We start from the raw sequence: 19,025 nt of genomic DNA, 5'->3' as shown, positions 1-19,025 counted from the left end.
ATTTGAAATACAAAACAGGGGCACTAATGCTGTTCTGTCAATCTTGTATCCCAGCATGGACTGTCTTGTCTGACACATAATAGGATGAAAAATACATGCTTGACAAATAAAGAGTAAATATCTCCTAGATAATAAATGGTGAAGCTGGTAGTCAAAAGGAATTCTTCCTGACTCCAAAATCCATGCTTTCGCTCTTTCCTCTTAAAAGTGTACATATATGTAATATACATTTATGTATATATTAAGCAATTTAGGAAAGAACAACAGGGAACAGGTAATTTAGGCATTTCTAAAATGAAATTCAAGTGAGCAAACAAGCATATATGTGTCAGGTGGCTATGGTGCCTCATCTTCTCCGCCCGACCCCAAAGATATGTGATACAGCAGAATAATCTAGAAACCCCAGTGACATTTCTAAGGCAAATAGGCTTTACAAGTAGTGCGTAAATGCAAATAGATTGAACTGAAAATGCCCGCCTATATGTTGAACATTATGGAACTTAATTCTGTGACTAAACTGACTATGGATTCACTCCCCTAATTCTCATAATGAGATGAGAATTACATCACTTTCTGAAAGTGTGATATGCTGACAAGCCCCAAAAAAGGATTATAAACTTGTAGTATAAGCCCTGTAGTAACTCCCAATACCTCAGTAACCCAAAGGAAAGAATTATAGATTCAGGAATGAAAAGAAGTGAATCCAGGTTCTCCAGGAACCATTTCATCAACAAACCACTTTGTACATTTCCATGTGACTTTTTGATCCTCTCTTACTTCTCTGAATAAGACTTCCCCTGTCACTTCCACTTCTGCTGTTTTCTTGAACAGTTTTAGAGGCAGTCCAATATAAACCAACATTTTCTTGGGATTTCCCATGGTAGAAATTAAAGTCCCACTATATAAACCCTCTTTAAAACTAATAAATTGTATTACATAATGAATCTGCTGGCTTATTTTTTTGATTATTAAGAAAAATAAAATTTCAAAGATGTATTTTATGAGTATCCAGAAATTATGAATATCATATTTTTATTTTTATTTTTATTTTTATTTTTTGCGGTACGTGGGCCTCTCACTGTTGTGGCCTCTCCCGTTGCGGAGCACAGGCTCAGCGGCCATGGCTCACGGGCCCAGCCGCTCCGCGGCATGTGGGATCTTCCCAGACCGGGGCCCGAGCCCGTGTCCCCTGCATTGGCAGGTGAACTCTCAATCACTGTGCCACCAGGGAAGCCTGAATATCATATTTTTAAATATTTTATTTTTGTTATTTCCCCAAATAATATAAGGTGTAAATGTGTGCTAAATTAATCTAAATTATGTTTTCTTAGTGTTCTTTTGTTAAAAGTAGATATTTCACTTGAAACTAAGACAGCATTGTAAATTAACTATACTTCAATTATTTTATTTATTTACTTATTTTTAATTTTTATTTTATATTGGAGAATAGTGGATTAACAATATTGTGTTACTTTTAGGTGTACAGCAAAGTGATTCAGTTATACATATACATGTCTCTATTCTTTTTCAAATTCTTTTCTCATTTTGGTAATTACAGAATATTGAGCAGAGTTCCCGTGTTATACAGTAGGTCCTTATTTGTTATCTATTTTATATACAGTAGTGTACGTGTCAATCCCAAATTCCCAATCTATCCCTCCCCCAACCCTTCCCCCCAGTAACCATAATTTCATTCTCTAAGGCTGTTAAGTCTATTTCTGTTTTGTAAATAAGTTCATTAGCATCATTTTTTTTACATTCTACATGGAAGCAATATATGATATTTGTCTTTGTCTGTCTGATTTACTTCACTTAGTACAATAATCTCCATGTCCATCCATGTGGCTGCAAATGGCATTATGTCATTCTTTTTAATGGCTGAGTAATATTCCATTGCATATATGTACCACATCTTCTTTATGTATTCATCTGTCAATGGACATTTAGGGTGCTTCCATGTCTTAGCTACTGTAAACAGTGCTGAAATGAATATTGGGGTACATGTATCCTTTCAAACCATGTTTTTCTCAGGATATATGCTCAAGAGTGTGATTGATGGATCATGTGATAGCTATTTTTAGTTTTATAAGGAACTTCCATACTGTTCTCCATAGTGGTTCTACCAATTTACATTCCCACCAACAGAGTAGGAGGGTTCCCTTTTCTCCACACCCTCTCCAGTGTTTATTGTTTCTATACTTTGTGATAATGACCATTCTGACTGGTGTGAGGTGATATCTCATTGTAGTTTTGATCTGCAGTTCTCTAATAATTAGCAATGTTGAGCATATTTTCATGTGTTTTTTGGCCATCTGTATGTCTTCTTTGGAGAAATGTCTATTTAGGTCTTCTGCCCATTTTTGGATTGAGTTGTTTGTTTTTTTGATATTGAGCTGCATGAGCTGTTTTTATATTTTGGAGATTAATCCCTTGTCAGTTGCTTCACTTGCAAATATTTTCTCCCATTCTGAGGGCTGTCTTTTTGTTTTGATTATGGTTTCCTTTGCTGTGAAAAAGGTTTTAAGTTTATTTAGGTCCCATTTGTTTATTTTTGTATTTATTTTCATTACTCTAGGAGGTAGGTCAAAAAAGATCTTGCTGTGATTTATGTCATAGAGTGTTCTGCCTATGTTTTCCTCTACAAATTTTACAGTGTACACACTTACATTTAGATCTTTAATCCATTTTGAGTTTATGTTTGTGTGTGGTGGTAGAGAATGTTCCAACTTCATTCTTTTACATATAGCTGTCTAGTTTTACCAGCACCACTTATTGAAGAGGCTGTCTTTTCTCCATTGTATATTCTTGCCTCCTTTATCAAAGGTAAGGTGACCATATGTGCATGGGTTTATCCCTGGACTTTCTGTCCTGTTCTATTGATCTGTATTTCTGGTTTTGTGCCAATACCATACGGTTTTGATGACTGTAGCTTTGTAGTATAGTCTGAAGTCAGGGAAGCTGATTCCACTGGCTTTGTTTTTCTTTCTCAAGATTGCTTTGGCTATTTGGGATTTTTTGTGTTTCCATACAAATTTATTTATTTTTCTAATTCTTTGAAAATCACCCTTGGTAATTTTATAAGGATTGCATTGAATCTGTAGATTGCCTTGGGTAGTATAGTCATTTTCACAATATTGATTTTTCCAATCCTAGAACATGGTATCTCTTTCCATCTGTTTGTGTCATCTTCAATTTCTTTCAACAGCATCTTATAGTTTTTGGAGTGCAGGTCTTTTGTCTCCTTAGGTATGTTTATTCCTAGCTAATTTATTCTTTCAGATGTGATGGTAAATGAGATTGTTTCTTTAATTTATCTTTCTGACCTTTTATTTTTAGTGTATAGAAATGCAACAGATTTCTGTGTATTAATTTTGTATCCTGCAAATTTACCGAATTCATTGATGAGCTCTAGTAGTTTTCTAGCAGTATCTTTAGGATTTTCTATGTATACTGTCATGACATCTGCAAACAGTGACAGTTTTATTTCTTCTTTTCCAACTTGGATTCCTTTTATCTCTTTTTCTTCTTTGCTTGTCATGGCTAGGACTCCAAAAACTATGTTAACTAAAAGTGGTGAGAGTGGACATCCTTGTCTTGTTCCTGAACTTAGAGGAAATGCTTTCAGCTTTTCACCATTGAGTATGATGTTAGCTGTAGGTTTTTCATAAATGGCCTGTATTATGTGGAGGTATGTTCTCTCTATGCTCAGTTTCAGGAGAGTTTTTATCATAAATTGATGTTGAATTTTGTCAAAATCTTCTTCTGTATCTGTTGAGATTTTCATGAGGTTTTTATTCTTCAATTTGTTGATGTGGTGTATCACACTGATTGATTTGCGCATATTGAGAACTACTTACATCCGTGGGGTAAATTCCACTTGATCATGGTGTATGACCCTTTTAATGTATTGTTGGATTTGGATTGCTAGTATTTTGTTGAGGAGTTTTGCGTCTATGTTCATTGGTGATATTGGCTTGTAATTTTCTTTTTTTGTGGTATCTTTGTCTGGTTTTAGTATGAGGGTGATAATGGCCTCATAAAATGTGTTTGGGAGTATTGTTTCCTCTGCAATTTTATTATTTATTTACTTTTATTATTATTATTATTTTTTTTTTTTTTTTGCAGTACACAGGCCTCTCACTGTTGTGGTCTCTCCCATTGTGGAGCACAGGCTCCAGACACACAGGCTCAGTGGCCATGGCTCATGGGCGCAGCCACTCTGTGGCATGTGGGATCTTCCCAGACTAGGGCACAAACCTGCATCCCCTGCATCGGCAGGCGGACTCTCAACCACTACGCCACCAGCGAAACACTCTGCAATTTTTTTTGGAAGAGTTTCAGAATTATTGTGTTACTGTCTATTTCTTCTTTTATAGCTCTTAGTATTTGCCTTATATATTGTGGTGCTCCTTTGTTGGGTGCACATGTACTTACAGTTGTTATATCTTCTTTCATTGATCCCTTGATCATTATGTAGTGTCACTCTTTGTCTCTTGTAACAGTCTTTATTTTAAACTCTATTTTGTCTAATATGAGTATTGATACTCCAGTTTCCTTTTGATTTTCATTAGCATGGAATATCTTTTTCCATCCGCTCACTTTCAGTCTGTATGTTTCCCTAGGTCTGAAATGGGTCTCTGGTAGACAGCATATATATGAGTCTTGTTTTTGGATCAACTCAGTCAGTCTATATGTTTTGGTTGGAGCATTTAATCCATTTCCATTTAAGGTAATTATCAAAATGGATGTTCCTATTGCCATTTTCTGAACTGTTTTGGATTTGTTTCTGTAGGTCTTTTTTCTTCCCTTTCTCTTTTGTTCTCTTCTCTTGTGATTTGATGACTAAATTTAGTGTTGTGTTTGGATTCCTTTTTTCTTTTTTTTGTGTGTATCTGTTGTAGATTTTCAGGTTGCAGTTACCATGAGGTTTTGATACAGCAGTATATATATAGATAAGATTATTTTACATCGCTGGTCTTTTAATTTCAAATGTACTTCTAATATCCTGCATTTGTGCTCTCTTCACAATTGCTGATTTTGATATCATATTTGTGTGTGGATGATTTCCTAATTTTACTTTATGTTTTCCTTTACAGGTGGGCTTTTCCATTCTTAATTTTCTTGTTTCTAGTGTTGGCCTTTACTTTTCTGCTTAGAGAAGTTACTTTATCACTTGTTGCAAAGCTGGTCTGGTGGGGCTGAATTCTCTTAGCTTTTGCTTGTCTGTAAAGCTTTTGATTTCTCCATTGAATCTGAATGAGAGTCTTGCTGGGTAGAGTTTTCTTGGTTGTAGGTTCATCCCTTTCATCACTTTAAATATATTGTGCCACTTCCTTCTGGCCTGTAGAATTTCTGCTGAGAAATCAGCTGATAACCTTAAAGGAGTTCCCTTGTATATTATCTGTTGCTTTTCCCTTGTTGCTTTTAATAGTTTTCCTTGCCTTTAAATTTTGTCATCTTCTTTACTATGTTTCTCAGTGTGTTCCTCCTTGGATTTATCCTGCCTAGGACTCTCTGTGCTTCCTGGACTTGGGTGAGTGCTTCCTTTCCCATGTTCAGGAAGTTTTCAGCTATTATCCCTTCAAATATTTTCTCAGGTCATTTCTCTCTCTCTCCTCCTTCTGAGACCCCTATAATGTGAATGTTGATACATTTAATGTTGTCCCAAAGTCTCTTTGACTGTCTTCATTTCTTTTCATTCTTTTTTCCTTATTCTGTTCCACAGCAGTGATTTCCAACATTCTTCCAGCTCACATATCTTCTTCTGCTATTGATTCCTTCTAGTGTATTTTTATTTCTGATATTGCATTGTTCATCTCCATTTGTTTGTCCTTTAGTTCTTCTAGGTCTTTGTTAAACATTTCTTGTATCTTTTCAATCTGTGCCTTTATTCTTTTTCCAAGATCTTGGATCATCTTCACTATCATTATTCTGAATTTGTTTTCCAGTAGATTGCCTATCTCCACTTCACTTAGCTGTTCTTCTGGGTTTTTATCTTGTTCCTTCATCTGGGACATATTCCTCTGCCATCTCATTTTGTCTAACTTTCTGTGATTGCAGTTTCTTTTCCACAAGCTGCAGGATTGTAGTTCTTCTTGCATCTGCTGTCTGCCCCCTGGTGGATGAGGCTGTCTAAGAGGCTTGTACAGGCTTCCTGGTGGGATGGTTTTATTCCTGCACACTGGTTGCTAGAGCTGGGTCTTGTACCTCTGGTGGGCAGGGCAGTTCACAGGAAGAATTTAAGCAGCCTGTCTGTTGGTGTGTGAGGCTGTGTTCCTGCCTTGTTGGTTGTTTGACATGAGGCGTCCCAGTACTGGAGCCCACCAGCTGTTGGGTGGAGCTAGGTCTTGGAAGGGAAATGGCACCCTCCTGGAGGGCTCATGCCAATGAGCACTCACCAGCACTGCTTCTGCCAGCATCTTTATCCCCACAGTGGGCCACAGCCTCCCCCAACTCCACAGGAGACCCTCCAATACTAGCAGGTAGGTCTAGCCCAGTCTCTTTTGAGGTCACTGCTTTTTTCCCTGGGTCTTTGTGTGTACTAGACCTTGTGTGTGCCCTCCAAGTGTGGAGTTTTTGTTTCCCCCAGTCCTGTGAAATCCCTGCAATCAAACGCTGCTGGGCTTCAAAGACACATTCTCTTCCCATTGCCAGACTCCTAGGCTGGGAAGCCTGATGTAGGGCTCAGGACTTTTACTTCTGTGGGAGAACTTCTGTGGTATAACTATTTTCCAGTTTGTGGGTCACCCACCTGACAGATACGGGATTTCATTTTATTGTGATTGTGCCCCTCCTACCATCTTGTTGTAGCTTCTCCTTTGTCTTTGGATATAGGGTATCTTTTTTGGTAGGTTCCAGCATTTGTTTTTTGCTGATGGCTGTTCAGCAGTTAGCTGTGATTTTGATGTTTTTGTAAGAATGGATAAGCTCATGTCCTTCTACTCTGCCATCTGAAAAAGAGATGTAGATTCTTCACTGGGTAAGGAATCTATCAAAACAACAATGTCTTTTGCCATTCATGCAATCAGCACACTGCAAAAAGCTGGGCAGCTATTAAGCCAATCTGCCATGTTCTTCCCACAGACAAAGAGATGCAAAAGCCAACTATAGTTCAATTAAAAAAAATAATATAGTAGATATTTCATCTCAAGGAAATATTGCTAGCAGTGGCTTAATTGCTCATATATAAAGATAATAATTGAATATACTGTTCTTGATTAAACTTAATGAGTGATCTTATTATTTAATAATCTAATGTCAATTATTTTAATATTGAGTATCGTTTCACAGGTCCTAAATATAATTTAATTGGAACCACAATTGTTAATGTGGGATATTAACTATATCACTGATATTTAATCTCAATCACAAATTCAAAAAATATATTTAGAAAACCATCTCTCCAGTAGAAAGGTCTGAAGTTTTAGCTGGGAACAGTCTTTCAGAAGAATCATGACATATGTAGAAAAAAAATGCTTTCCACAGAAGAACATAGGGAAAAAATATCTCTTCTCATGCTTCTTAAGAGTATGCATGCTGAAAGAAAAGATCAACTAGAATAATACTTAGTTTAGAATTAGCCAGAAAACAACTCAATTTCATGGGTATTTTCAATATGAAATGCAAAGCTTTTAGCTTCTCTTTGTGGAGCTGCCCATAATTGCTAGACAATCTGACTCTGGCTCACTGAATGCAAACAGTTACTTTATCAGTAGAAAGGCCCATGGGCGAAGTGTAATCCTGTCCTAACGTGGAAGCTGGAGCCAACCCATGGTCCCAGAAGAGGAGGAAGCCAAGCCCTGGGCAGCTTATCGGCTCCCTGTCAACCACAAGCCTCTGCCTTAGAATCACACTCAGTGTAGGAGAGAAGAGTTGGTGTATTTCTAGGAACACAGTTGATGTATAAATTCAAATGCAGAATTGATTTTTTTCTAAGGTTGGTAAGACAATGCCTAAGTTTTATTAATAAATCAAAGATGGACAAATCAAAACTCTGCCAATTAAGAGATCATTTTTTCACTGGAGACATGAAATATAAAAATATCAAGCAATCATATAACAAGAGACAACAGTACATAATTGAATGCAAAATAAATGACACACTATGGTGGTACTAAATGGTAAAGAAATCATTAAGATTTCAAATATTCGTAACATTTTAAGTAATAAATGAAGCTGAAGTAAGCTCCTAATTATGAGTAGTGTTTAAGTGGATAGAAGAGAAACCTTGGTAGGTGGGGCAGGGAGGAGACTGATCTAATTGTAGCAGAAAATTCCTCTTGTGGAGCTGCCAGAGATACAATTAGTAAGTAAGAGCCTAAATTGGAGGGAGTGGGTACAAGAATTGCAAATGGGGGTTTTCTACTTAGTTCTTTTGGCAATGATCTGCCAGTCAAAGTGTTAAATCTGGGAGTTTAACTCAGTTTACTTTTTTTAAATACAAAATTTTGCTATTTTGATTTTATGGTAATTTCTTTATATTTTTATGGCTAATTAAACAAATTAATGTTTTTAATATAAATATGGTAGACAATTAACAAAGAACACATGTTCAGATTTTATGGGAAGGTTTATCACTGTCAATTAAAAACAAATTTAACATAAGCTGGAAGTCAGAGTAATTGTTAAATCATGACTTTTACAATCTCAGAATAATCAGATTGAGAGTTGATATCCAACATGAAGGAATTTTGTTATTTTCTGTCTTTTTGATTGTTTATTTACAAGGTTGGCCTATTCCATGTATTCCCTCCAGTTTTTGCTAACACACGTGGCAGCTGAGAACTTTTGCTGTAAGATGAACGGTAGCCATGCAAATAGGAAAACAGTGGGCAACCCACATTGCCACTATGTTCATCATGGATACCTTACCTTTCCTGGCATCTACCATGAGTACCTAAACATAATAGAATTTATGGCATACTAAACTTTTCTTTCAGGTTCTAATTACTGGAGAGTTGTAGTGATTACTTATGTGACTACAGAGAACAAATATAAATCACTACAAGTTTGGGAGAAGAACAATTAAAAGTAGTTCAAACAACAGGAGTCCTCAAGAGAGTTCTATATATGTTTGTAATTATGAAAAACATCTGTTCTATTCATTTGACCTTTAAAGCACCTTTTGTGCTGATTTTAGAGAAAGCGTTAAGAAGTCTTGATGGAAAAATTTTACACTGCACAGTGTGCTGGACAAACTGTATCATCAGCAAATGCTAAACAATAATGTTGTAAGACTGTTTTCCTGCATCCTGTCGATTCCTGTTAGACTCAATTGGGCACAATCAGAACAGCATTGCCTCCACCCTAATGAAAGATATGACTGCCGTTAAAAGTGTGTCTCTTGAAGAAAATAACAATCCTGTTAGATGAAATATTAGAGTTGCATTTTTGGCAAAGAAAATCTGATGGTCTACATTGTTATGATGAGGGGGACATACTTACCTTTCATCTTCCTTCAGCTACTGGAATATATGTATGAGAAAAGATGATATGCCATCCTGGTATTCATTTACAGTGGGTAATTTATTTCAGAAATGATAATAGCTTTGAAAACAAGAATAACAAAAGCAGAATTTTAAGTATGAAAATGTCCCATGCTTATTTAAAGTCTGCAGTATTAGTATATAGACAATAGTGTTCTTGATGGTGAATCAGTCTACCTTGTGTGACAATGAATAGAAATTGTATTAAAATAATAAAAATCATAATAAATTTCAAGGAAAAACATCAAATGTGATATGCTCACAAATAATTAATTTCTCACCATGATATATGAACTTCAGTTCTTCTGTTCAGATGAAAGGTCATGGTCAGTCTATAGATTGGAGTTGATAGTCAAAGGCTCGTCACCTGACCCACTGCTATTCATGCAAAAAAAAAAAAAAAAAAAAACTCCTTAAGGGATTAAATTCCATGTGGCTAATGTTAATTAAGAAGGACATGTCTTGAGATTCTGACAAAAACTATTATAAGGTCTAGCTCCAACTGAGAATCACATTCCATACTCAATTAACATTAATCCTGCTTCACTGATGTGATTATAAGATAATAGGAAAGCTCTTCCTGTACATTGGGGCAAACAATCATCCCAGGACTCTCCATACTCTAGGTACTAGGATCTGTATCAGTCAGGGCTTTCCCAGAGAAACAGACCCAGCAGAAGATATATTAGGATAATTATTTCAAGGAATTGGCTTATGGATTGTGGGGTCTGGCTGGATAAGTACAACATCTGAAGGGCAGGCCTGCATACTGGAAACTTTGGGCAGGAGTCGAAACCACAGTTCACACATGAAATTTATTCTTCTTCAGGGAAACATCAGTTTTGCTCTCAAAGACTTTCAGTTGATTAGATGAGGTCCATTCACATTATGGAAGGTCATCTCCTTTACTTATAGTCAACTGATGGTAGGTGGGGACAACATAACAAAATGTCTTCACAGCAACACCTAGTTTAGTGTTTGATTGAAAAACAGGGGACTGTAGCCTAGCTAAGTTGTCACATAAAATTAACCATCACAGGTAGTAAATTGAGAAAAATTTTAGAAGAAAACTTAGGAATATACAATGTAAATATTAAGAAGCTTATATATTGCAAATCAAATGCTAGAATTTTTCTTAAGAAAATAAAATATGTGTATTAAAATTTACAGAACAGACATATATTGTAGTTTTATAGAAGGGTAAAAAAAATGGGGCAAAAGACACCCAAATACTCAATGGTTGGATATTTTAGAAATAAATTAAAGTATGAACAATTACTATACATTCATTAAAATTAATAGTTCAGAATAACATTAACATACATAAATGGTTACATCATATTCATAGTATTATAGTAAGAAAGAAGACAAACTCTGAAAGAGTTTATACATTACATTTTCAACTTTGGAGTAAATTCTATAATAAAATGAAGGTTTTAAATTGTAATGAAAGAAAAATTGTTCCTTTTGGGTTCAATGGAGGTCATTGTGCTTTTCCTTTTTTATATTTTCAGTATTTTATGAAATATTTCTCTTCAAAATAAAAATGCTGTCAGTCATTAGGCACATAATATATTTCAGACAGTGTCCTGGAAAACTTCTCAATATTCAACACATACTGCAGTGTTCGCCACATACAAGGTCCTGTTCTAGATGTTAGGATGCAGTAATAATGTAAGAAAAAGCTCTCTTCATGATGTTTACATTCTGTAGAGACTGAGCTACCAACCTCTGTACTGAATATAACATGTTCCACATTTCAAAGTAGACAAGCTTAAAAATCTGGTATTGAACTGAACTCATTCTTAACTATAAGCAAAAAAAGTCTTTAATTTGGAAGCGCTTACTGTTATTTACATTTTTTGTTGTATATGTTGTATTTAAATAAAATTCAGACTCCTAACCAACTTAAAAAAAAAAAAAGGTCTTTAAAACTCCACTTTATTTCTCTTCTAGCTTTCACCCGCACTCAAAATCTCTCATCTGTAGCATCTGCTATTCTTCCCTTTTCTTATTGTAATCATCTTAATCACCCAGAGATCAACTCTGGAGTATTTCTAACTTTAGTTTACATTTCATTGTAGTCTGCACTACACAACTTAGTACAATTGTGTATGAAATTAATATATATGTCACATTTTCTCATTATTCTTCTCTAAGTAGTCAGTTCTGCAAGGATGGAGGTCACAGTTGAATATGAATTAAACACAAATGGTTAAATGAAGGAAAGCAGGTAGACATGTTTCTTCCCATTAGGATAAAATATTCTAATTTGTAATATAAATACTATAAATGTATTTTATATATACACATACATATGTGTTTTAGATACATATATGCAGATATATGTGTGTGCACATATATGTACATGTGGGTATACGTATACATATATGTATATCCCTTTAAATCTTAGAATATAGAATAACTTTTATTTCTTCATAAAAATGCCACTAACAATTTTGGAATAAAAAATAGATTATAAATGATAAACATTTCAATACATCAAGAAAATCTGTGAAAAAGAGTTATAAGAGACAATACTGGGCATACTAAACATTAAAATAAATTGTGCCACTACAATAATTAAAGCAGTATAACTGGTTTCTAATATCACACTGAAAAACTATACAATGCAAAGTGAAGAAGTATATGCTTTACACGTAAATTATTACTGTGAAGTGCTGGTAACTTTCAAATCTGTCCATAAGTATAAGCAAATATTTATTGGACAGGAAGAATTTTCATGCAGAGAATATGTTGAAAATACTGATAGATATTATCATATGAATATAAATATAGAACTAAACAAAATCTTTGGCACTCTAACAATGCTGATTGGGACAATTTCTAGATTGTAACTTGGCAATTTGATAATAAACCCTTAAAATTGCCAATGATTTGCTTCAATACTTCACTTTTAAGAACACTTCTATGAAAATTATTAATTAAGGGTTAGATGACTTTTCACAAATCACAAAATCGTTTATTATTTCTGAATCTCAGAAACTAAATATCCAGCAATAGGTTATATAATCATTAAGGAGAATTGAAAAAAAATCTTAATGAACATGTATAGCTATTGATCTATATTTTATTGATATTGCAAAAACCAAGTGACAAAGATTCCAAGTGGTGACTTTAGTTGACTGTTTAAAAACAAAATTCAACTGAGTAAATTTTAAAGATCTTACTGGCTTTATTCAGTGATTCATGGATCATGTAGCATTCAACCTAACAGCTAGAAAGGAGATCCAAAGAGCTACACAAGGCAACAGATTTTATAGGCAGAGAGAGCAGAAACAAGGAAGTCATACAAGGAAAAATAGTAGATTGGTTATTGTAAGACTACTTTCTTCACAGGGATGGCAGGGTCTTATCAGGCAGATTATGTAACTAATGCTGGTCAGTTCCTCATTGACTGGTTTAAGATTCCATTTCTGGGAACCTCATATTAAGTTAATTAAGACTTGGTTTGGTGACATGAGGCCTTCACATTAGTGACTCCACTTTGGGCCTGTTTTCTTGTCTTTAACAATTATGTTGGATAAATTTCTTTTTTTTCTAATTTTTTATAATGAACTTATGTTGCTCTGTAGTCAGGAAAAAAAGTGAGTTTATATATATTTTATAGTTACTCTTTCAGTTATTACAATTAAAGGGCAAATAAATATATTTGAAATCTTAATGGGTGTCATTTGCTTCATGAAATATGGGAAATGAGTTCATTAACAAAATATTAGTGAATAATTATTATTGCTATTCTAATATCATGAAACAGTACAAGTTATTTTTCCAAACATTAAAATTTAGAGATTGATTGGAATAAAAGTAGCTGTGCTTTTTATTTTTATCATTTAATGAATAAATTCCTGGAAGCTATATCCTCCCAAAGATATTTTTAACAGTTTAATTGTAAGAAATAATTAATACAGAAAGCTTCTTGTTTGCTTCTAGATACAGAATGCAAGAATATCAAGTGGATTCTAAAAATGTTCAACACATTTTTCTCCCATGTTCTTAATATAGAGAATATTATTGATTTTTTCTTTTTTTAATTCAAAACTTTATCAAAGCCTTAAATTGGCTGCCTGGCTACACCAGGTCTTATGCTATTAACTTTATATCATGGTATAAACAGAAGGGTGCAAAAAAAAATCTGTAAATAGTTTTTTTAGGAAAAGAAGTACATGCATCATAGGCCTGATTCAATTATTTCATTGTTTTTATTCTATATTCTCTACAAAACAAGCTAAATGTGTGTATGTTTGTGTGTTGTATAAAACCTGACCATATTCACATATATGGAACTCTGCAATTAACTACAGACTTTCCAGGACCATGAAATCATTACTAAAATTGACCACATCCTGAGCTATGCAGTCTAAGTCAATACACTTCAAGGATTGAAAAGCAAATAGAGAATATTCAACAAGCTTGCTTTAAATAAAATTTAAAATTTGATAAAATTTTATAATGTAAAAAAAATGAGAAAATCCCTGTACATTTGTAAACTTGAAGTACAATTTTGAATAATTCTTGAACCAAAGAAAAACATCACAAGATAAATTAGAAAACATTTTGAACAGATGATAATGAAAAATAGAACTTGTTGAATATAACTAAATCTATTCTTCAAGGGAAAATTTACAATCTTAAAAGCACATATTAGATTAAGACCCCTAGAAACAGGAGAGTAAATTAAGCTCAAAGGAAAGTTAAAGGAAGAACATCCTAAAGATAAGAGCAGAAGTTAACAAAGTGGAAAACAGAGACTGGCCACCATCAACAATACCAAAAGCATTCCTTGAAATTTACTACTCCCTACCAATACTGATCTACAAAGCAAATAAAATGGGTAAAGACAAAAATAGCCAACATCACAAGAAAGAGAGCTGTCATTAGAGTTCTGACACCAATAAAAATATAAAAGGAAATTATGAAATATTTTATGCTAATTATTTTCAAAATTAAATTTAAAAATCCGAGAAAAAGACACAACTTAACAAATTGGACATAATACATAGATAGCTACATTTATTAAATCCATATTTAATACTTACCTCAAAAAAACTCTCCAAGCCCAGGTGGCTGTACTAGTAAAATCTGTCATATGTGAAAGAATATTACATAAACTTTCTGAAAGAATATAAGGACAGCATAATCTTGAAACCAACATTTTTCAAGAGCAGTACTAGAGAGGAAATTTGAAGGATGCTCTCTCTCTCTCTCTCTCTCATATATATATATATATATATATATATATATATATAATATTAGTATTTCACAGTGTGGTATTGGTACAGGGTTAGAAATTTAGACCAATAAAATAGAGATCCCAGGAACACAAAGACACACACAAACACCTATCACTAAAAACAATATAGGGGAGGAAAAAACAAGTAGGAATACTTACGTACTCTACTGGGTATTAAATACTATATTTTTAGAGTAAGTTTTAAGACAGTGATATATTTACACAAAGATAGAAAAATTAACCAGTGGAACAGAATAGAGAGTCTAGAAACAGACTCATATATATGTGAACATGATTTATGATTGATACATACCTGAGACTATATAAAAAACCAATCCCTAGTAGATTGTGGAGCTAAGCGTCAGTAGTAAAATAATATTTTCAAAAATGACATAGAAAAGGAACAACAAAATATGAATCATTATATAAAAGTTTGATCTATTGCCATACATTAAAATTAAGAGCTTTTGATCATTAAAAGACACTATTAAGACAGTAAAAATGTGAGACACTGAAAAGAAAAATAAAATGTTCACAACACAAACAGAGCATATATATATCCCAAATATGGAGAACTCTAAGTGATTTTTGTTAAATCCTCAACAGAAATGCATATATATTGCACCAAACAATATACACAAGCATGTTTATATCATCAATATTCATGATAGCACCAAAATGTACACCAACACTGAAATAAGTAATTTGTAAAATATCAATATAAAATATGTTGAGAAAGAACAAACTGCTATTAAATTCAATGCCAAAGGTGAATATGGAAAGCATAATGTTGAATGAAGTTGGAGGGTGTGTGATAAAGTGTACCGGAGTTGGAGTGGGGATTCTTAAGAGTAAGTTTCTACCTCTTGACCTAGGTAGGGCTTACTTGAGTATGATCACAATATGGTAGTTCATAGAGATTTACCCTTTACCCATTGCATCATGCATAATTCCATTAAAAAACTTTATGTAAATATACAAATACCACATCTTCTTTATTCATTCATCTGTTGATGGATACTTAGGCTGCTTCCATAATTTATAACTGTAAATGGATTATAACCTAAAAAAATTTGAATCACTATGTGGTACACTTGAAACTAATATAATATTGTAAATCAACTGAATCCCAATTTTAAGAAATGAAACTCTGCCATTTGTTAACAACATGGATAGTCCTAGAAGGTATCATGCTTACTGAAATAAGTTAATCAGAGAGAGACATGAAATAAGTCAATCAGAGAGACACAAATACTCTATGTTATCACTTACATGTGGAATCTAAAACATAAAACAAATGAATATAGCAAAACAGAAACAGACTCACCGGTACAGAGAACAGACTGGTGGTTACCAGTGAGGAGGACCATGGTGGGGAGAGGAAGGATGGGGGTAGGAGATTGAGAGGTACAAATGACTATATATTAAATGGATAAGCTACAGAAGAGTACCGTACAGCACAGGGAAATATAACCATTATTTTGTCATGACTTTAAATGGAGTATAATGTATAAAAATGTTGAGTCGCTGTTTTGTACACCTGAAACTTATATGATGTTGTAAATCAACTTTACTTTAATAAAGATAGATAAAAGAAGAGGCAGAATGTCACATATTCATAATATAGGATGACATAGGTGAATGTTACATGGGTGCCTTACAATATGAGTATCTCAAAAAGCATTATAATTAAGGTTACTTGCTGTGTAGGTAAACAAATAAATTGACTAGACAGTGGATCTACCAAATTTTTCTATAGTGTTAGATAACAAATATTTTTGGGTCTTCATGTCTCAGAGTCTTTGTTGCAACTATCAACTCTGCCATGAAAGCAGCCTTAGATTATATGTAAAGAAATGTGTGGTTCTGTTCCAATTAAACTTTATTTATAAAGAGGTGGCAGGCAAGATTTGACCTATGGGCCACTGTTTCTAATACCTGGATTAGATGATTAGTTAAACAGATGGCTAGAGTGAGTAAGACATGCATATCTACAAGTTGAAGCATTTTTTCTCATCTTTCTAAAAAATGGGCATTTAAAAATTATTGCTGGAAATCTCCTAATTAAGTTATATTTAGTTAAATTATTTTTTTTAATTTTACTTGCTATACTTCTTGCTATGGTTTATATTTCCACAACTAATTACTCGCTGCTGTATTACTATTTTCAACCTAAAGATATATAGTACACCAGATAACCATATCTAAACCTGATCCCTTTCAATAATTTTCACTCACAGAGAAAATTAACAATGTAAAAAACTGAAGTAGAATATTATGCTCTAACATTGTTTTAGTTATTTTTGAGAAACATCTGTTTATTATCAGGATTTGTTTATTTCTTTAGGTGATTGCTACAGTTTGTTGTTTTATTAAAGTTTAACTTTATATTTATGTGCTAAAATCATTGAGGATTTCTAATTTAGAATAGATTAATCTACTTCTGGCTTTGTTGGTTTTATGGTGAGATAATCTATGTACTTAAGTCTTTCTTCTTTTGTTAATAGCGTAACTAATTGGTCAAACATGTTTTTACAACACATGCTAAAACCATAAATTTGTTATCTAAATGGTTGCAGGCAAGAATTGGATCCATGTAAAGCTGAACTGACTATTCTAGGGAAGACTATAAAAGCAAGCGAATCTATTGGTTATGTACCAGGAAAAGCACTGCCAGAATCAGGGTCTGTCTTTATTGGTGGACTTCCAGATCTTCATGAAGCAAACCAGGTATTTCTGTTGATGACGTAAAATATATTCCTTATGTTATTGTATGAAAAGGAAAAGTGGGAAAACTTTAGAAGTTTCCTCGTTAGTGGGATTATCTACATGGTTTCAAAAAAATTTTTTTTGCATTCTACTAACATATATGTCGCCATCCATTCTGCCAAAGTGTACTAAAAGTGTATTGTTCTCATTACTTAGAGTTACTCCAGTGTCAAGCTGCTTTCCCATCTTAACATGCATTATATTTCATGGTAAAATTAAGTGTGTGTGCTTTTCTTCACCCTTATGCTTGTGATTTCCCTGGATATATGAGGAGTTGGCTCATATATCCACACATAAAATATGATTCAAGAAATGGAACTGGAACTCCATCCCCCAGTCTCTGCTTCACAAAGGGTTCCCAAGTATAAGAACACTCTCTACTGAGTTCTGTGCTTATGCCAGCCTACTCGCTAAATCTCCATTTAGGTAATTAGCTCATTGTTATCATTATTAACCTGTATTTTAGGATGAGAGCTTGCATGCTTACTTAAATGGTATTGATTATATGGTTCCACTTTGTTATTATAGGCCATTACTTTAAAAATTTGACATTGCTTGTTAAGTGTACCAATAGCTTAATGTACCATAAGTGTACCATTTATGGATATTTTCTCCTACTGTATTTATCATTGTACTCTACATATTTGAACATACTATTTTTATATTTTTGGAAATATAAAATGCTATTACTTAAAATTCTCACAAGTAATATGAATTGGGTGTAAATCTACTCACTATTTGATAACTATTATGATTCCATTATAAGTAAACTTAAAAAAAATCACAACAAATATACATAAAGGACAAAAGTCTCCTGCATAGTTGATGTGACACATATGCCTTAAACAAAATAAGGAAATTACATAACTGTAAGCATATGGAATTTACTTTAGATTCAGCTTTACTCCATTAACAGTATATTTATTTATCATTAAACAGACTTATGGGCCTTTTTCTATTATATTAATACACTTTATTGACTTTTTCCTAGATAAACCAGCCTATAAGCTCAATAAGATTAGAAAATATCTGTTTTGTTTACCTTTCTATCCCCCAAGGCAAGGATAGTTTCTGTTACATAGTAAGTTCTCAATGAACATCTTTTGAATGAATAGTTCAAAAATGGATTAAAAGATTCTAAAAATTTACGTAAATTTATCTTTAGTCATTTATATTTGGATTGTTCTCATTTCATAACTATTATATATTTCCCAAATAAAAGGTGAGTTTTCATATAGAATTTAATTTTTGTGAGTATACATTAATTAAAAGCAGGTTCTTAAGACTCAAGGAGATACACAAGTATCTCCAATACAGATAGGTATTTACTCTAATTGAAATACAAACAAAATATGGAGCCAATATAGAAAAACAGGAAAGGAAGCCTTCTGATCTCCTTAGGGGAGTAAGGGAGTTTGTAGTTAGGTAGAGATCTGAGGGATGATCAGATACATAATACATAGACGGTCATTGCAGGCAGACAAAACATCACACACACACAGGCTTAGTAATGGGAA

At 33.5% G+C, this 19,025-nt stretch overlaps 1 protein-coding gene across 1 annotated transcript in view; it reads left to right on the top strand.

Annotated features, from left to right (window-relative positions):
• The window catches only part of EYS (eyes shut homolog), a 1,642,163-nt gene that overhangs the window by 979,763 nt on the left and 643,375 nt on the right, over window positions 1-19,025 (top strand). Inside the window, exon 27 of the mRNA XM_029223300.1 lies at window positions 17,319-17,469. Within this exon, the coding sequence (XP_029079133.1) occupies window positions 17,319-17,469 (151 nt within the window). The remainder of the gene's footprint in view (window positions 1-17,318; window positions 17,470-19,025) is intronic.

This window comes from Monodon monoceros, unplaced genomic scaffold (assembly GCF_005190385.1).
Source record: "Monodon monoceros isolate NGI ecotype Baffin Bay Population unplaced genomic scaffold, NGI_Narwhal_1 Super_Scaffold_15, whole genome shotgun sequence".
Lineage (NCBI taxonomy): Eukaryota > Metazoa > Chordata > Mammalia > Artiodactyla > Monodontidae > Monodon > Monodon monoceros.
This window is presented reverse-complemented; position numbering and strand designations above follow the sequence as displayed.